Source organism: Hevea brasiliensis, chromosome 16 (genome assembly GCF_030052815.1).
Source record: "Hevea brasiliensis isolate MT/VB/25A 57/8 chromosome 16, ASM3005281v1, whole genome shotgun sequence".
Classification (NCBI taxonomy): Eukaryota; Viridiplantae; Streptophyta; class Magnoliopsida; order Malpighiales; family Euphorbiaceae; genus Hevea; species Hevea brasiliensis.
The window spans coordinates 18,601,010-18,622,100 of NC_079508.1; the positions used below are offsets into that span (position 1 = coordinate 18,601,010).

Consider the following 21,091-nt stretch of genomic DNA (forward strand, 5'->3'; position numbering starts at 1 on the left):
CGATTTAATTATTTATTCCAATATGAACTAAATAGTATACACTCTAGTAGTATCTTTTGATTCTTTAAAGGAGAACTGATCCGACGAATCAAATTAAGTTAATTTATTTGAATTGACAATTTTAATTTAGTATAGTATATTTTAATTTTTAATAAAAATTAAATTATTAGATTTTAAGTGTGATTTGATTGAAATCAAACCGACGGTTTGGTCACTCTTTCACGCGAAAACTGAACCAGCGCATGCAAAGGGAAAAGGAGCAACGGTTCAAAACAATCAAACATTGGGTTTTGGGTTTGATTTTTATAATGCTCTTTCCTCGCTTTGTTTCTGAGAATTTCCAACGGCGGAAAACAGTTCAATTTGAGGTTTTCAAGGCCAAAATGGCATTGGCTCATGCGAAATCCATAGCAATTCTTCTTCCTCCTCGTTCTCCTTCCCATTTCAAAACCAGATTTCTAAAACATGTTTTCCCTTTTTGTTTATCCAATTCCAGATTCTCCATTTCTCTTTCTAGGGTTTTCGACAACGGAGATTTCACTCCCGCCCGATCCATTTTGAGCGCTGCCGTCACTCGCATTGTGGACAATGTCCCCGCTCTTACTCCCACCACCACTTCCCCCACCGTTGAAATCCCCATCACTTGTTACCAGGTCACAATCTTTCTCTGGACGCCTATGGATCTATAACATTTGTTAAGGATTGTTTTTCTTTCAATTTTCTTCATCTCAACAATAAAATTGATTTATCCAACTGAGAATATTTTTAAGTGTAAAATGTTACAAGTTAGGTGCTACTTGGTACCCATTTTTCTAATGTGGAGAATTAGACCAATTGGTTTGATGGCTTCTCATTTTCAAAATGCGCAGTCCTAGTCTTGGCTTTGAGTGGGAAAATGTTTTCCATCCGCCAATTTTCACTTGCACTGCAATTGTCACTTAGCCGTTCCAAAGTCATTTTGCATCCTTTCATCCCATACATTAGAAACTTTTGTTTGTTTTATAATTTCATACTCATAGATTATGAATGTGTGTTTGGTTCTCGTTACCGGACTTGTTTTCTTGAACGTCCTGCTCCAGCTACCAAGCTGATTGGAATTTCGAATCAGTTAGCTTTATGCAGGAATGTTCAAAAATAACACATAAGTAAATGTGAATTCTACTTATAAAGATGTACTCAAATTTTCCTTTTATGTCATTTTATTCAATTGTTAGCAATTTGGTTCCTGGGTTATGTTTAGTTAGTCACCTTCTGTGAAATGAATTAATTTGCAGCTTATTGGAGTTCCTGATCAAGCAGAGAAAGATGAGATTGTTAAGTCAGTGATGCAATTGAAAAGCGCTGATGTAGAAGAAGGTTATACCATGGAAGCTGTTATATCTCGCCAGGTAGAGACTTGAGATTGAAACTTTTTTTTTTTTTTTATAGTTTCTGTTGATTCATTCAAATTGTTTTAGCGTGAGTTGGAAGTAGAATTTTGGATTTCATAATTTCTATCTCTTATTTTTCGTTTTCAGGATCTTCTAATGGATGTTAGAGACAAACTTCTTTTTGAACCTGAATATGCTGGCAGTGTGAGGGAGAAGATCCCACCTAAAGCTTCTCTTCGAATTCCATGGGCTTGGTTGTCTGGTGCTCTTTGCCTACTTCAAGAGGTACAAGCCTCTGATGTTATATTTATTTACTTTCTACAGGTAGTTTTTGTATTTGAGTCAGTAATTCACTTTTAGTGTAAGTCGCTTGTTTTTGTAGAGTTGCTAGCTCTATGGCTTCACCAACTTGACTTGTCATTTTGCTTCTGCATTAATTGTTTCTTTTTCATCATTTCTGACTCCACACTATCATCCTTTTATTCCTATTTATTGTTATCATTCTTGTTGATCATATTTGGAGGACTTTCTATTATTACTAAGCATCTTCCTTCCTGGAGGACTTGGTTTTGGAAATAAATATGATGAAATCTACATTTCTCTAATTCAGGCTGGAGAAGACAAATTAGTGTTGGATATTGGCCGATCAGCTCTCCAGCATCCTGATGCTAAGCCATATATCCATGATTTGCTTCTATCTATGGCATTAGCAGAGGTAAGACAAACTAGCTAAGAGGTCAGTAAGTTGAAGCAAATTGTAGTAGCATTCCTGTTATTCTTCCTTTTCTTATCATTGGTGTTTTCTTGAAGTGTGCAATTGCTAAGATTGGTTTTGAGAAGAATAAAGTGGCCCATGGATTTGAAGCACTTGCTCGCGCTCAATGCCTCCTTAGAAGCAAAATCTCTCTTGAAAAGGTGGCGTTGTTATATGAGGTATTGTATTTGTACCTTCTATCTAAGGATCTAAACATGCTTGATTAATTCTGCATGTGATGGCATTTTCCTATGTTGCTTGTGCCAAAGATGGTGGTTGTGAAGTTGTGATTGAAATTTTCAACTTTTTCTTTTTATATTATTCTCTGGTTCATGAAAGGAAGTACAAAGTTGGGGTGTGCGGTTCCGGATCGCGGTCTGTCTTGGAACCGGAACCGAGCCAAAATTTCGGTACGGTTCTAGTTTAGTTTTTCATTGTTTCAATTCCGGTTTGGTACATTTCTTGGTTCTTCAGTTCTAGTTTCGGTTTGGTATGGTCTCAGTTCGGTTCTTGGCTCTTGAAACAATTTTATGCAATTATTTCCATAAAAAGTCATAATTGAATTAGTATCTAAGTTTTGAAGTGGGTTATATAATCTTTAATAAGGTCATATATAATTTAGGATTACGCATATTATATAATTCATATAGTAGTATAAATATATTATATAATATACCTTTTAGCTATTTATTAATTATGTGATCTTTAACTATAAGATATGAATATAATTATGAATTAAGCATATATATATAGTATAATAGTACACTTATAATTAAGAATTATAAGGTAATTAATTTATTTATAACTAAAATTATTAAGAAAAGGTAGATAAATAAAATATAATATTAGATTGTATTTAGTGTGTGTGTGTGTGTGTGTGTGTGTGTGTGTGTGTATATATATATATATATATAATGTAAGTAATACATCTAAAAAATCATAGAAAAACATATATATAAATTCTGTTCTTGGTTTTGTTCTAGTTTCAACTTGGTTTTAGTTCAATTTTTAGTGAAGAACTAAAATCGAATCAAAGTATCAAAATAAGTTCAGTTCGGTATGGTTCTTGTCAGTTACGTATTGTTCTTCGGTTTGGTTTTGGACCACCAAGAATTGTGAACAACCCTAGTACAAAGTAATAGGACCCATTTGGTTCAGAGAAAAAGCCTAGGATTTGGAATGGGATGTTTTTCTGGACAAAAAGAACACTTGGAATGGTCATTTCCCCCCCCACTGTCTGCCATTAATCAATTTCAATTTCAGAGTGGAATCAAATTTGATGTTTTGTTTGACATTCAAAATCAATAGTTTGACTGTCAAACAATTTGACAAAAGGCATACTGAAAAATTTGGCAGAAGACATCGTTTTACTATTGACGGTATTTTAGAAAGGATAAATAAATTTCAACTATAAAATTATATTAAAAATGAAATATATGGAATTCAATTATATCCCACATTTTAATGTTGATTCTGATTCCAATACGCCGGGGGAAAAAATCTCAATGGGAATCAAATTCCGATTACTTGTTGAACCAAACACCTAGGAGTTTATTCATTTCGTTTCTGATTCCCCTTGAGTCCAATTCTGATGCTGGAGTTCAAACCAAATGGGCCCTAAATGTTACAGTGGTTGATAGAAGTTTTAGAGAAAGACAAGTTTATAAATTTGCATCATTAGTTCTAGAAATTTATAAATAGAAGTGAACATTGTAAATTGTAAAATCCAATTCACAAAATTATTTTACTATCTTCTAATTGTCTACTGTCTGTTGTATTTTTTTTTTCGGTTGATAGATAGAGGATTCTTTGGAGGAGCTTGCGCCTGCTTGCACATTGGAATTATTAGGCATGCCTCATTCTTCTGATAATGCTGAACGGAGACGAGGAGCAATAGCAGCCTTGCGTGAGTTGCTCAGGCAAGGCCTTGATGTGGAAACCTCATGCAGAGTTCAAGATTGGCCAGGTTTTCTGAACCAAGCACTTAGTAGGCTCATGGCTATAGAAATAGTTGATCTTCTTCCTTGGGATGATTTAGCCCTCATACGGAAGAATAAGAAATCACTTGAATCACAAAACCAAAGGGTGGTCATTGACTTTAACTGTTTCTCTGTGGCACTAATAGCTCATATTTCTGTTGGTTTTTCAAGCAGGCAAACAGAACTGGTATAAATAGTTGTACCTTTGTTTTGATATTTCTAGTTTGTCATGTATAAACATTGATATTCATGTTTCATGTAACAGTTGTTTATTTGACCTTGCTAATGCCAAATTTCTTTTCATCTTATAGATCAACAAAGCAAAAATTTTATGTGAGTGTTTGATGACATCAGAAGGTATTGATCTAAAATTTGAGGAAGCCTTGTGCTTGTTTCTTCTTGGCCAGGTATGCTTTCATTTTTGTTTTTTTGAGAAGTGTAACTTTGTTCTTTACTTGTGCAATTCATATCCTTCATCCACTAGTACCCCTTTCTATAGTCTTTTTTGCATTATGCTTAAGGAATTTTGCGTCTTGATTTTTAGGGTAATGAGGCCCAAGTTGTTGAAAAGTTTCATCAGCTAGAATTAAACTCAAATCCTGCTTCGCGGAGTTTACTCCCAGGGAAGGAGATAACCGATGTCTCTGGCACAAAACCATCATTGGTATATCGTTCTTATATTAGTTTTCCATTTACACATGCATTTCAAACAAACTTAGGTGGAGAGCTAGATTGCTAAGACTATCGATGTATGTTGCTAAATGCCGTACCTCTTGCAATTGGATTTGGTGCGTGTTAATATTAGAATACTACTTTGGTTGTCTATGTGTAGTCATAGTCTATTTAATGTTAAGAGTGTATAACTCAAGTCTCATGTTTGCATGGAAGGGACTTTGGACCTCCCCACCCTGTAGCTCTTGCTTTTTTGCATTGGATGCTTTCTTATTGTTATGGAAAGGGTTGACTTGTGTATAATTGTATATTCCTATTTAGTATAGGCCATAATTGTAGAGATTTATTCCTAAATAGGCAGCAGAGTTATAGGAAGGTACTTGTATAAAAATATGTACTATTGATTCTTCCAAAAATATGGAAAATTCATCTTTTACATGGTATTAGAGGTACCACATGGGGTGATAGTTTGTTCTCACCGCTGGCCTTGGAAGCGCTAGCTGCCAACCAATCAGTCCCCATTATTCATACTTATGAAAGGCTTAAGGCTCATCAAGGCGCCAAGGGGACCTGGAGCCTAGGTGCAAGGCGTAGACAAGCGTCTGACGGTCTGGCCAAGGTGAGGCACAAAAATTAAAAAAAAAAAAATCATAAAAATAAATTATTCCCTTCGTCTATAAGTAATAGTTACATTTGGAGTTTTTACGGTGATTAAGAAAATGATTGGATAACCTCATTTTCATAAAAAAAAAATTAATAATTTACTTAATTACCCTTTATCTAAATTGAGTATATAATCTAATATAATGCAGAGAATATGTAGTGCCATAGCTATGAATAGATCTTGGAAATATGAAGAAATGAATATCTACGTGACAAACAGTTGATTTAATTAACAAAGAGGTGATAATATTAGTTTTAGAAAATTGTATAAATATTTATTGTATTTTATAGAGATAAAAAAGTAAAATTGAAAAAAAAAAAAATTCTCCTTAATCTTCTAAATGTGGCAGATAATTTTGGACAAAATAAAAAGTCAAATATGGCTACCATTTGTGGACGGAGGGAGTATATTATAAGTACTACAAATCAAATCTAATTAAGATAATATTAATTACATATAAAAGTATATATAATATATCATTTATTTCATTACTTATTTTTATTTTATTAGACTACTATCATTATCAATTAAATTACATACATAAGTAAAAATTATCATTAAAATGCATAACATGAATTTATTTTTAATTAAATATAATATTAAGATGATAATTTTAATTTTTACTATATATTTAATTTAATAAACCTTACTAAACATAACTTAAAATAATTTAAATTAAATTTTATAAATTCATTGAGAATAACTCTGTATTTATTTTACTCATGTTTCTAATTTAATTAATAAAGATATGAATAATCCATCAAAATTCTAATGTAAATACACAACAGTTCCTATTGATAAAGATTGCTTTGGCCTATTAGATTAGAATCAGAAAGGGTACTTTCTGAACATAGTAGCAAGGGAAAAAAATGGCCAGCATAAAGCCATGAACTCTTGCAGATCTGAGATTCTGAAAGGGAAAGGAGGAGGAAACTAAAGCATAGAAGAGAAAGGGAAATGAAAACTCAAATGGGTCCGGTGGAAAATGGGTCTGGGAGAGAGAGAGAGAGAGAGGAGCAGGAAGAAAAAAAAAAAGCATACTTGGAGCTCTAGATAAAAAATTAGATAAGCCTTAGCCTAGGAGAGGATACAATCAAGTCAGGTTTTTCAGATCTTCTTCTTCTTCGTTTTCTTCTTCTCCTTATTTTTTTAGTTTGCTTTCTATGATTGCATGGGTGTGGATGGCCTTCGTGAGGTGCACTAGCGCCTTGGTGCGCCTCCTGGAGGTCATGCACCTTTGGGTTCCTCAGGCTTTATGGGCTGCGCCTGGTGCGAGCCTTTGATAACAATGCCGGTGTTCGGCCACTGGAGGATCCACGAGTGTCCTTCATGCGCCCTTTTTGTCCAGACGTCATCAAGCCATGCGCTAGCGTGTGAGGTGGTTTTCAAAGACCTGATTTGCTCTGATCTCCTCCCACATGGTCGACTTGGAGAGGGGAGTTAACCTCGAGGCCCACTTGCTCGTTTGACACCTCGTTTAAGGTATCCTACTCAATTTGAGGTACTCACGTCTTGTTCGGGTCTGTGAGGTGTTGTGATTGTGTTTTGGGCATTGTTTTTTGTTATTTCTGCGTGATCCTTGCTAGAGGATTTGCTACTTTTTTATTTGTTATGTTGACTCTAGTTTTGTGTGGGCCTTGTTTGTGGGTTTGCTTTATTACTGTTTTCTTTTTTTTTTGAGGATGACAGAAAGGAAGTTAGTGATATGGGATGTGATTCCAGTTATGACGAAAATCACAGAAGACAAACTTACTGGAGCATATTTTCTGGACTGGAGTAAAATGGTCCGTGTGTATCAGTGTATCTTCGAGTATTGACAAAGATGATCTCCTCAGTAGTGATCCTCCTGCGGATGATGCAAAGCAGACATGGCTGCAGCAAGATGCTTAATTATTTTTGCAGATTCAGAATTCAATTGACAGTGAGGTAATCAGTCTAATTAATCACTGTGAATTGTTACAGAAATAATGGATTACCTTGAATTCTTGTACTCGGGAAAAGGGAATATTTCTCGGATGTATGATGTTTGTACGACATTTTATTGCTCGGAGAAATAAGAAAAGTCTTTCACCACTTCATGGAATTCAAAAAGATTTATGAAGAGCTTAATGTCCTACTTCCCTTCAGTATAGATGTTAAGGTCCGGTAGTCTCAGTATGAACAAATGGCTATCATGAGCTTCCTTGTAGCCTACCCCCAAAATTTGACACTGCTAACTCAGATACTTTCTTGTTCTGAGCTTCCTGAGTCCTGGCAAGAGACTTTTACCGGTGTTCTTTCCACTGAAACACCATAGTTTGTCCAACATGCGGCTAATAGTGCTTTTGTAAGTCGTGGTAATGAGACTGGACATTAGAATGCTAGAAGTGGTAATTTAGGTGGCACAGGAGATGGGAATCAGGACTTTGGGAAGTATTATCTGCTACTGTGAGCCTAGCCATACAAAGTGCCATTGCAGAAAACTTCAAAATAAAAATTACTGAGTTCAATCAGCAAATATTGTAACTTTTGATTGCACAGGTTCATCTTCTGGGAAAAATATTTTAGTTTATGCAGATGAGGTTGCCCAATTCTCTTAATACAAGGAATCATTGAAGTCCACTACTTCTATTATTGCAATTGCCGAGTTAGGTAAATCCACTACATGTCTTGTTTTCTCATTGTCAAAATGGATCATTGATTCTAGTGCTACAGATCATATGATCGGTAACTTTAGTCTCTTTTCCACCTTTCAATCTCATACATCTTCCTCTAATGTTACTTTTGCAGATGGGTCAACATCTTATCTTCTTTGTTTTGGAACTATTAATCTAACTCTGGCAATTTCTTTGCCCTTTGTGTTGAATTTACCTAATTTGTCTTTCAATCTAATTTATGTTAGTAAACTCACTCGTGCTTTGCGTTGTTTTGTATCATTTTTTCTCTGATCATTGTTTATTTTAGAATCTTATGAAGAAGCGGATTCTTAGTAAAGGTCATGAGTTTGGAGGCCTCTACATCCTTGACACATAGGTGGCAAGATTCATTGCTTCTTTCAGCGTCTTGACTCCTTTTCAAGTGCATTGTAGGCTAGGGCATCCCTCCCCTATCCTCCTTGAAGAAATTGTCCTTAATTTTAAAATATCTCATCATTAGATTATGAGTCTTGTCAGTTTACTAAACATACATCACCGTTTTCCTTCAGTGTCTAGAGTTAATAAACGGGTCTTGTCAGTTTACTAAACATCACCGTTTTCCTTCAGTGTCTAGAGTTAATAAACGGGCTATGTCCCCTTCTGAATTAGTTCGTTCTGATTTTTGGGTCCTTGTCCCATTGTGTCTAAGACTGGTTTTAAGTATTTTGTTACTTTTATTGGCGATTATTCTCTTGTGACTTGATTATATTTTATGAAAAGTCTTTCTGAGTTATTCTTAATCTTTTGTGCATTTTGTGCTGAAATAAAAACACAATTTAATGTTTCCATGCACACATTATTTAGTGACAATGTCAAAGAATATCTATCAGCTACCTATCAATCTTATCCATCACAAAATGGCATCCTTCATTAGACCTCTTGTGTTGATACACCCTTTCAAAATGGGGTTACAGAAAGAAAAAATAGACACCTGCTTGAGGTAGCTTGTCTCTTTTGTTTCAAATGAAAGTCCCTAAACAATTTTGGGCTGATACTATTTTTACAGCTTGTTTTTTTATAAATAGAATGCCCTTTTCTGTTCTTAATAGTGACTTTCATATACTATTCTTTTTCCCTCGAAGTCATTGTATCCAATTGAACCTAGAATTTTGGGTAGTTCTTGTTTTGTTCGTGACGTTTGTCCTCATGCCACCAAATTAGATCCAAAGTATCTCAAATTTGTTTTTCTTGGATACTCTCCTATGTCTTCAGAAAGGTTATTGGTGTTATTCTCCTACCCTTAATAGTTATCTTGTCTTTGCAAATGTTACTTTTCTAGAGGATACTCCATTCTTTTCCCCTTCTTCTATTTATAGTCAAGGGGAGGAAGATGATCTACTTGTTTATACTATCACGCATTCTGTTAGTACTCCAGATATTCCTACAGTCGCACCTGCACCTGCACCTGCACCTGCACCTGCTTGGCCATATGTTGCCCATGTCTACTCTCGGCATCCAGAGACTCATGTCCTTCACTAGCCTCGTTGCTGTTGGATTTGGAATCCAGTGATCATGATCCTAGTCTTGATCTTCTAATTGCTCTTCAAAAAGGTAAACGTTAGTGTACTTACCTTATTTCCTCATTTGTTTCTTATGATCACATCATCCTCTTCCATTTCTTTTCTTGCATCATTAGATTCTGTTTCCCTTCCTAAAACGGTTCATGAAGCTTTATCTCATTCTGGTTGGCGAGCTGCTATGGAAGAGGAGATGGTAGCTTTAAATGGTAATGGTACTTGGAAATGGGTAACTTTACCAACAGGAAAGAAAGTTATTGGATGTAAATGGGTGTTTGCACTGAAGGTTAATCTTGATGGCTCTATGGCTTGTCTTAAAGCATGCCTTGTTGTTGCTAAAGGATATGCTCATATTTATGGTGTTGATTATTTTGACACTTTATCTCCCGTAGCGAAACTTGTCTCTGTTTGCTTATTCATCTCTTTAGCAGCCACCTATAATTGGCTTCTACACCAGTTAGATATTAATAATGCTTTCCTACATGGTGATCTATATAAATAAGTCTATGTGGAGCAACCACTAGGGTTTTTTGCTTAGAGGGAGCATGGGAAAGTTTGTCGATTGCTTAAACCCTTGTATGGTTTGGAACAGAGTCCTCATGCTTGGTTTGGGAGGTTTAGCGAGGCAATTTAAGTATTTGGGATGCAGAAGAGTAAGTGTGATCACTTTGTATTTTATAAATAGTTTGATGTTGCCATAATTCTACTGGTTGTATATGTTGATGATATTGTTATTATTGGAAGTGAAATTGCGGATATTTCTTCTCTAAAATCCTTTCTTTATACCTAGTTTCAGACAAAGGGCTTGGGATTGTTGAATTATTTCTTGGGTATTGAGGTGTCAATTTTTATGAAACGTATTTTTCTATCTAAAAAAAATTTATGTTCTTGATTTGTTGGCAGAGACAGGAAAATTGGATGCTAAGCCATGTAGCACTCCTATGGTTCCCAACTTGCAACTTACAAAAGATTGATGGTGCATTGTTTGGTGATCTTGAGAAATATAGAAGACTGGTTGGTAAACTAAACTAACCGATAGTGACTCATCTTGACATTTCATATTCAGTTAGTGTTGTAAGTCAATTCATAGCTTCTTCAACAGTTTATCATTGGGCAGCTTTAGAACAGATCTTGTGCTACTTAAAGGGAGCTCCAGGACGGGGTTTCTTGTATTTGAATCATGGACGTTCTAATATCGAATGTTTTTCAGATACATATTGGGTAGGATCCACTGCTATCAAAGGCGTGCCTCAGATGCGTGGGGCTCCAAGTATAGCGCCTCATCCAGGGAAAGGTGAGCAACCTCAACCAAGCACAGCCAAGTGCTATGAGGCACAAGGAGACGCTAGGCACCCCTAAGCATGCCCGAGTGAGGTCATGTGAAAGCTTTTAAAAGTAGGCTCATCCAGACCTTTTTTCTTTGAACTGTCACAACACAGGGCCAAGCCAATCAAGAAGAAGAAGAAGAAGAAGAAGAAGTCCCTTACTTGTTGCATGCTTCTCTATCTCAAAGATCTGCTCTCCAGATTTGTATTTTTTTTCCCCTCTTCTCTTTCTTCTCGCCTCATCTCTCTTCAGCCTTGTTTAAGCATTTTCTTTTCCTCTTCTTTTCCATCATGCCTCATCTCTCTCTAGCCTTGTTTGTGCTTCTTTTTCTCTCTTCTTCCTTCATGCTTCATGTCCCGTAAGCCCTGTTCATGCTTTTCTTTCCTTTATCCTACTCTGCTCCTCTCTTTATAGCCTTGGGTCCTTAAAATTGTCAGCGGCTTGGTGCTAGAATTTTTTTTTCTACTTTTCTTGCTGCTTTCTCTCTCCAGCTGTGGGTTTTTTTCTTTTTCCAGCCCATTGTGATGAATTTATGCTATTATATTTACCATTTTGAGCCTTATGTATTTGCTTATTGTGCTAAATTCAATGGGTGAATGGTTCATATTTGAGACTGAGTGTTTGAACAATAAATTAGAAGGAAAGAAAAATTAATCATTAATTATGTAAAATATTTATTAATTTTTTGTCGGTATAATTTTGTAAGTTTCTGTTTAGATAATTTTCAATATAATTTTTTAAGCAGTTCATTTTCATCAAATGAACATGTAATAATTTCATATACCTTTAATAGTAGGATCTAAAGTTGATAGAATGTCCACTACTAGGTATTGTCTCTTTGTTGGAGGACATATGGTATCATGGAGAAGTAAGAAGCAATATGTGGTCTCTTGGTCCATTGTAGAATTAGAGTACAAAGCTATAGCACAATCTGTGTGTGAGATATGTGGGTATATCAACTATTGAAAGAAGTTGGTCTCAAGTTCTCATTGCTAGCTAAGTTATGGTGTGATAACCAGGCTGTACTTCATGTTACTTTTAATCCGGTATTTCACAAACGAATCAAACACATTGAGATTAACTGTCACTTCGTTTTCAGAAGATACAAGAAAAGCTTATTTCCACAAGCTATGTTAAGAGATGAGATCAGTTGGGAGATATCTTTGCAACAGCTCTGAATGGAGCTTGAGTCAACTACATTTGTAACAAGTTGGGCATGATTAATATTTATGCTCCAACTTAAGGTGGAGTGTTATGAAAGGTTTGACTTGTTTGTAATTGTGTATTCCTATTCAGTATAGGCCATAATTGTAGAGATTTATTCCTAAATAAGTTGCAGAATTATAGGAAGTTACTTGTATGAAAAGCTTATTTCCATAGGCTATGTTAAGACCGGAGATCAGTTGGGAAATATCTTCACAAAAGCTCTAAATGGAGCTCGAGTCGGTTATATTTGTAACAAGTTGGGCATCATTAATAGTTATGCTTCAACTTGAGGCGGAGTGTCATAGAAAGGTTTGACTTGTGTATAATTGTATATTCCTATTTAGTATAGGCCATAATTGTAGAGATTTATTCCTAAATAGGTAGCAGAATTATAGGAAGGTACTTGTATAAAAATATGTACTTTGATTCTTTCAGAAATATAGAAAATTCATCTTCTACACTTATAGTATTATAGGTTGCTGTCTTATATTTTATTATCTTTTGTTTCCTGGTTTCAATGCAAAGATGATAGAATAGTACATCATCAAAAAAAGAAAAGCAATAAATAGGGGTTCTTTGTTGGATGATACTTGTGATGATACTGCCACATACCCTTGCCCCTTCAAAACTACAGTTTTCTAATTATGTGCATGATGCTTGTTTTGAATGTTTGACACTTACTCATGTGAGAATGCATGGTGAACTTGGCCAGGAAACATGGCTGAAGGATTCAGTGCTTTCTGTCTTTCCAGATACTAGGGATTGCTCTCCGTCTTTGGTAAGATGCCTGAATATGGACCATAAACAAATAATAACCTCCATTTTTAGCTGGGAGTTACAGAGTACAAAAACATGTTTCAACAGGTTAAGTTTTTTGGCGATGAAAAAAGAACTCCTGGAAACAAAAAAGGGAAAGTATCTCCACAAATGAATACCGCGCTAGATCACAAACCATTGTCTGTTATTGCATTGAAACAAATGGATCATGGGGAATCTCTTCCAAATATGAACTCTACTCAACATTTTGGGTCTGCTGTTAAGCAGTTGGCTCCAACTGATTTGCGAAGCTCATTGACATTGGGGAAGAATGTCAGTGGAGGCAATGTTAATGAATCATCTGTTCAATTGAAAAGGATCCTTGGTGCACAAAATACTAGAGGTTGGGAAAGTTGGTTAACCTATAGTGATGTTGTTCGAAAGATCACTTTTGTTGGAGTACTGAGCTTCATTTTGTTTTTTACCTTCAAGTTGTCTGGCATGAATTTAAGAAGGACAAGGATTGCATCTAAATTGGCCTTCAGTAAACCTAGAATGAACAGTAGTTCCCTTGTTTGCGCAACAGATCTCTCCTTCGATTGCAATGTAGAGCCTGCTTATATTGGGGGAAGTAGCATTGCTGGAAGGATGAAAAAGCTGTTGGCAACGATTAGAAAGCAGTTCCAGAATCAGTCAGATCCTAGAAAATTGCACAGTGCAGGGCTTGCTGCCAATCATTCATCTCTCATGACAACAATATCTAGGAAGCAGATGCCTGTTGAAGAAGCTGAAGCACTTGTTAAGCAATGGCAAGAAATTAAAGCTGAAGCTCTAGGGCCTAGCCACCAAGTCCATAGCCTCTCTGAAGTCCTTGATGGGTCGATGCTAGCACAGGTAAAATATATGGATTGCTGTAACATTATTCTATCAATGAGTTACCTATATCATAATTTGGAAAAATTGAGTAAAAGGCTTTAAGACAACTTTGGTTGGTTATCAGATGAATAAGCTGCCAACTACAGTTTTTTGTTTGGAGGAAAAAAAAAAAGCTGATATGTTCCATATTGGCTAATTGTCATGGAATCTTAAGGCACCAACATAGAATTAGGTAATCTAGGGCTAAGAGTTTGGAGTCAACCTAATTGCCCAATATGGTCCAATAACCAGATTAATAACAGCTGTATGATTGTTGCTTGATATAAAGACCAAAACCTACATTTTTTAGTTAAAAAAAATATTCTGCCAACAACCTTATTTTCGCCTTTCCTACAGCTCTAAACCTTTTTTTTTTGGTCCCCCCTTTTTCATTCATTTCAGTCCTCTAGTTATAGTTTTAGCTTCAAAATAGTAAATTGACATTAGAACACATGATTTGCTGTTACAAGGGGTGCTTCAAAAGCTTCATGCAAAATAAGATGTTATTTTGGTCTTTTAGTTTGTAGGCTATTATTTATCTTAAACTAGGAGTTGAAAGTAAGATCAGCAAGATTACTGCATGTTTAGTTAAATTTTTGTCTTAATATATAATCCAATATAGTGGGAATGTTATTGTGACAGCAATGGAACTAGTACTATTATTTAAAGGCCTAATCATAAAAAAATGCAAACCTTTTCATAAAATTGCTGTTTAATCTAATTGTTTCAATTTTTTCCAAATTGTTATATTTTTATCCAATTGACCAATTAGTCAAAATTGAAATAAATGCAATATTTTATTCATTAAGAAAATTAAAAAAAAAATAATTGTTAATATTTGCCTCTCACTCTGCCCCTTACGGCCTTAACCCATTATTCCCTCTCTTCCCTCTCTTATCTCTCTCTCTCTATCCTACCGGCCCCCTTCCCCCTCCTCTCTTCCCAGAGCCTTACTCTCTATGTCTCTGTTTGCCTTGCGCAAAGATCTCTTTTACTCTTTAACCTTATCTCCCACATTAAAACCATACATGCCCTTAAAAAAAATCTAATAAACCGCCAACTAGATCCACTGCTGCCACCACCAACTGCAATTAGAGACAGACTGACACGTGAGTGGACCTGAGCTAATTGAGCAAGCTGCTGTTGTGATTGTTGAACCTGAGCCTGTGTGACAATGAGGAAGAGAAGGCACTCCCAGAGATAGAAGCTGCAGATGCTGCACTCCTAAAGATAGAAGCCATTGATGCTGACGCAGCTATTGAGGTCCCTCTGCAGGGAATTCATGTGTGGCAACTATAGGATGATGATAGTTGATTAGGAAATCAAAGGGGTAGGGTAGGGTTTGTCTTGTTGTAAGTTTAGATTAAAAAAAAAAAAAAAAAAAAAAAACTGAAAACCATGGGTTGGTTCAGTTACCTGACTGCTATGCTTCACCAATAGATCCTCATCTGCCATGTGCCTTCAATTCTGCGAACATTTCTGCCAAGGTTGCTCATTCTTGCTCCCACTCCTTTCTAATACTTTTCCATCCTTGATCTAAAGAAATGCTCCACTATAGTGATCATGGACGTGGTTGAATGCATTTTTGGGTGTTCTGTTGCATGCCAGTGGTCCAAGCTAAAGATTTCAACTAGAGTTTGAACACTGCTTCAAGTCAAGATTGAAATCTTTCAAAAATGGAGTTCATTGACATGCTATAAATTTCGTAAATGAAACAGTTAATTTTGAGTTCCTGCAAATTTTGAATTGTTGTTAGTGGAATGAAGTCCTAATTTTAATTCAAATCTCGGTGCATCTCCAACTTTCGTAGAACATTATGGAGTAATACATAAGCAAACTAGAAACGTTAGTTTCTATTAATTTCAATTCCTGAAGTTTCATTTTGTTAACAAATCAACTATGTCTGGGTTTTTAATTACAGTGGCAAAGTTTGGCTAATGCAGCAAAAGCCAAGCCCTGTTATTGGAGATTTGTTTTGCTAAAATTAGCAGTGCTGCAAGCAGACACTTTGTTAGATGAATATGGGGTGGAAATGGCAGAAATTGAAGCTCTCCTAGAGGAAGCAGCTCAGCTTGTTGATGAATTTCAGGAAAAGAATCCGAACTATTATAGGTAACCGTATAGTGTGCATTTTTTTTTTCGGAATCAAGTCCTTCATACACTAATCTGCAAAATACTTGCTTCTTCAAAGAAATTTGTTGTTGAATTAGTTGTGCATGTAGATTCTGATGATAATAGTAAGAGGGTGCAAAAATTTTGCATTTCTGATACTGTTCCTAAATAATTTTCTATTCCTTGCATGGTTCAAATTTATTTTGTTTCAGTAGACTTCTTTTCTCAGAAATCAAATTTGGTAATTAATATGATTCTGACCTTTGATAAATTTTTGTTCTAAACCTGTGATTGACCATGCAGCATCTATAAAATTCATTATGTTCTTAAAAGGCATGATGATGGTTCATGGAAGTTCTGTGAAGGTGATATTCAGACACCATTATGACATCACACCTGTTTGCAGAAAGCATGAGCTTGTAACGATTACTGATTTCCTGCTAACGTGTCTTCTTCATTTCCATTTCTAAATATTATAAATCGATAGGGTGACAGCGATTGTTTACATATAGTGTAAATATCGAATGGGTAGAGGAATTCCATTTGCTGCTTATCTTTACTGTAGTGGTTTTAATTGATGCTTACCTAGGGAATTAAATTATTTTTGGACGTTCGTCTCAAAATTCAGAAGACATTGACAATTTACTTCTAAATCTTTACTGTTGTGTTTTTGGTAGTGCAATAAATCTCAATCTTATTAAATTTGGATGATGTACAAGGATGATTACAGGAGATGAAACAAGTTTGTGTGGAAACTTGCTTGAAATTATGAATGTCCTATTCTGTGCAATGTACTCCGACAAATTCATTTGCATTGTTTTCCAAAAGTCTTGAGTTGATGAGTAGTTTTTGGATGTTTATAGTATCATGTCGAAATTCTCGTGTTGCTAAGCTTTATGGTAACTCTATTGGCTATAAGGCGTTACTCAAATCAGTTATGGAGCATGTGAAAAGCCGGTTGAACTCCATCTTATGGATTTGTCAAGTTTGATGTCTCATTTGCCCCTACTCTGCTACGGGTGAGGGTGCTTTTATATGGTTATTTAATTCTATACAAAGTATAATTATTTTGTTGTGAAAAATAAGATAATTTTACATAAATTTATAACTTATCTTATGAGATTTTTGTAAAATAATTATTTTTTCTATAAAATAGTTAATTACGAAAAATTTTTAACTTAAAAAAAAAGCTTTTTTATGTAAAAAAATATATATAATATTTTTAAAAAATCTAATAAATAATATTTAATAAACCTAAACTTTTTCTTCTAATTTTTTAACAAAATTTATGATACATAATTTATCTTTTAGATTTTTGTTAAAAACATTATGTATGTTTTTTTATTTGAGAAAATTTTATTTTTTTTATTAAGTTAATAAAATTTTCATGATTAATTATTTTATGGGAAAAAGAATCATTTTATGAAAATATAATGAATATAATGAAGTGAGTGGTAAAATTATGTAAAATTATCTTATTTTTCATAATAAAATAATTATATTTTGAATGAAATCAAGTGCCCATAGAATTTTCCTAAAGATGAGTTGCTTACTGCTAGCACACAAGCTAACAAGCAGATCGGCATCTATATAGTCTGCAACCCAACCACAAACATTAGCAGGGGAGTCTCAACTTAATAATAATGATAATAATAATAATAATAATAATAATAATAATAATAATAATATAACATCATTGTCATCCATAATGCAATTATACATAGCATATCATCAAAACAAATCTAATGTGACTAAGTAATAAGAAATAATAATATATTCCATGCTTTCTCACTTACCAAACACAATGAGTAACACCCTAATTCAAAAGTTTGAGCCTTGGATGTCTCCTTGGAATACTATAAAGGAAGAAACAAATTTGAAGAGACTGATTAGAGCAAGTTAAAAATTGGGGTTTAGAGAATCCACTTCTCTTTTCTACTTGATTCTTGTGTTCTATAAGAGGTAACTTTTAATTCTTCTTTTAATTTGGTCTTAGTCAACTTTTTATGAATAATTAATGTTTTTCTTCGAAGGTTAATTAAACTTAAAAATTTTTGTATATTAACATTTATTTTTTTTTGGGGTTTTTAGTGCTTGTTTTATTTATTTATTTATTTTTCCTTTCTATGATAACATGCATGCATGGTAGAAGTTCAATTTAAAAAATCGGGGCTTTTCATGGTTAGTTTATGAAAGTGGCAGTGCAGAATTGTTGAATTATTCGAAGTCTATGGACTTTTCTTAGTTAAGCCTGTGTTGCTTCTTATGCTACTTGAGTGTTCTACCAAAGAAATTGATGAAATGAAAATTCTTGCATGTGCCTTGTATGTAGGTATTCCTTGAGTTGTAGTATGTTTTGGTCTTTTAGTATCAAAGGACCAAATTCTTGAATTATATGGGTTTACATGTAAAGAACTTTAAAGCTTTAAGGATTAGTGTTGAGAATTACATGGCTTTGTTGAATTGACTATGCATGCTATAATTAAAGGTAGATTTATAATTTATAAGTGTTGGGTTTGTGGTTGATATATATGGATTTGAGTCTAAGCCTTTGAGGATTGGATTGAGTATATTTGAGTAAGAATTGCTGCAAATTCCAGTCTTTGTTATTATGAAAAAAACCCAAGTTCCACAGCCGAACCTGGGAAATTCAGATTGTCACACCTTATCCCTTGTAAGGCATGACATGTTCCCGTAGCATGCCTAATGAATCACCGAACTCCACCTACCGATAACCCATTAGTTATGCTACAAAGAATTTTAAAACAAACCATAGCTTTTTATCTTATCAATTCTTTTGCGGAAAACTGTATGAGAATAGTTAAAATTCCATGCAAACATTCATTGGAAATAATGATAGACTAAATATTGCAAAAGTTACATTTTCATAAGTCTCAAAGTAAAATACAAAATAATTACAAACTCAAAATGTGATAGCAATGCAAGGTTTTTAAATACAAACTGCTCAACGTCCGTACATCAATGCATATAGGTACAAAATACATCAAAAGGAAATTACATGGGTATGACTACAATATATACCCACAAACAATACCAAAATGCTGCTTCCAAGTCTTTCACTCGACAGCCTTCTCCTTTCCCTTACCTGCGACAGCATAAAGAAGCCATCGCTGAGTATATCACTCAGTGGTGCACAACTAATAACTTTAAAACTTAAAGTAAAACATAATTTGTCAAAGCATAATAAATCACATTTTTCTTAAGCATGAAAACTTCACAATAGTTCTAAGTTCATAAGAGCCATTTATTGGAATAACATTTCAAATGAGAAATCACACTTCATAAATCACAATTCACAAAGCATTAGTGTTGCCAACATCAACGCATAGTTAGGGCCATGACACAAAATTTCATGATCAGTGCCGTGTTGTACACCACGACAAAGCAATCTCAACCTCACTAACCGTTATTAATGAGGGAAGGGCTAGCTAGCTAATGAGTACTCATATAGTCTTACCCCACAAACCGTTATTAATGGGAGACATAATCAATATCAATTACCAACCCCAAGTAGCCGTTACTACTGGGGAGTTCCGAAAGGGATCACATGCTAATCGTGGTTTCAAAACAGTTTCCAAAAATTTTCTATTCAACAATCACATTTATAAACCAATAAATACATTTAAATTCATCATAATATCCAAATAAAGGTAGCAACACCTAAATTTCTTAAATGCAAGAGAAAAACCATATTTCAGTCAAAGTAAACTTGTTCAAAGCAAACTCATTTAATTTAACACATTCCAAGCAATTTACAAATCCAAAAATGAAGAAAATGTTAGTTGTGCATAAACCTTCAATGCTCTCCTTTATTGTTACCTACTTCTCCTTGTCCGTTCCAACTTCTTTTTCTACTGAAAATACACAAATGGAATACCTCAATACCAATCTCAATTGCTGCCAAGAACTCATTATATGCATGTCTAATGCATCCCAAGTTAGCTTTGAAAATTTTAGAATATTTTGGTTTTGGGACAGCTTGGTGTCCCAATCTTTGAACCCAATTTTTACCTAGTTTCGATCATAATTTGGTGAGGTGTTCTTCATGAAAATTATTCATTTAGGTCTTAACTTTATTTTTCTTTTTGAATCGCCTAATTCGAAGCTGTGTAGCTCAAGTTATGCCCAAAACACAATTACTGTTCATGTTACTGTTCATGCTGCAGATTTTGTTCTGGCAGATTTATCGATCCAACTTCGTTTAGCAATTTGACCAAGTTAAGTCCATAATTTGGTCTAATGTTCTTCATATGAAATATTCTACTATGTCTTAGGTTTCCATCGGTTTAAGAATCGCCTAAATCGGAGTTTTCTAGAGAGAGTTATAGCCTTGCAAAATTTACTGTTCATTTGGTCAATTTTAGGTGCCCAGATTCTAGCAGATTCGGTGACCCGAATTCGTTTCGCAATTTGATTGAGTTAAGTTCATAATTTGGCCTAACATTCTTCATATGAAATATTCTACTATGTCTTAGGTTTCCATCGGTTTAAGAATCGCCTAAATCGGAGTTTTCTAGATAGAGTTATAGCCTTGCAAAGTTTACTGTTTATTTGGCAATTCTGCAGTTTTACAGATTCAGTAACTCAACTTTGCTCAATAATTTGATTGGGTTAATGGCATAATTTGGGTTTGTGTTCTTCATAAAAATTTTAGGTCTATATATCATCTAACTACTGGTAAAATTTTAGGTCATTTTGACCTGCCTAGCTCGAGTTATGACCCAAACACGATTACTGTTCATGCGTACTATTCATACTGCAATTTTTCAAGTTTGGTCAGTTTGTTCACTAGGTTTTGGTCACTTTTTGGGCATGCTTCCTAAATGAAAATTGTGTCATTTAGTGCCTATTTTCAGTCTCAATTGGTCCCATACCAATTGGACTTGTAAAATTTCATTTTTGGTCCCTCAAAGTTGACTTTTGGTCATGCTTCATACCCAATCCGAATTTGACTTTGATTTAAACACTTCTCACACACTTAATTAGGTCACAAATGGCCATTTCTTTCCTTAAACTATGTCAAAGACACCATTTAGCACTTCTTCACATTTTTTGTCTGTAAACCCTAATGTTCAAAACCCTAATTTTTCTCTCATTTGCCCAAAACCCTAGTTTAGGTTCCAT

At 34.6% G+C, this 21,091-nt stretch overlaps 1 protein-coding gene across 3 annotated transcripts; it reads left to right on the plus strand.

Annotated features, from left to right (window-relative positions):
- The first annotated feature begins 256 nt into the window (after positions 1–256).
- LOC110657792 (plastid division protein CDP1, chloroplastic) lies at positions 257–16,648 on the plus strand. Of its 3 annotated transcripts, XM_021815156.2 has the most exons (13): positions 257–653; positions 1,275–1,388; positions 1,518–1,655; positions 1,981–2,085; positions 2,181–2,303; positions 3,922–4,290; positions 4,415–4,510; positions 4,648–4,767; positions 10,535–10,645; positions 12,876–12,941; positions 13,028–13,813; positions 15,756–15,946; positions 16,250–16,648. In XM_021815156.2, exons 1-13 carry the CDS (start codon positions 309–311, stop codon positions 16,332–16,334), a joined length of 2,649 nt encoding a protein of 882 aa, XP_021670848.2. In that variant the 5' UTR covers positions 257–308; the 3' UTR covers positions 16,335–16,648. The 3 variants fall into 3 exon arrangements, with proteins under 3 accessions (XP_021670848.2, XP_021670849.2, XP_021670851.2); XM_021815157.2 differs by lacking the exon at positions 10,535–10,645 and having other exon boundaries at positions 258–653; XM_021815159.2 differs by lacking the exons at positions 4,648–4,767; positions 10,535–10,645 and having other exon boundaries at positions 258–653.
- Positions 16,649–21,091: the final 4,443 nt, after the last annotated feature.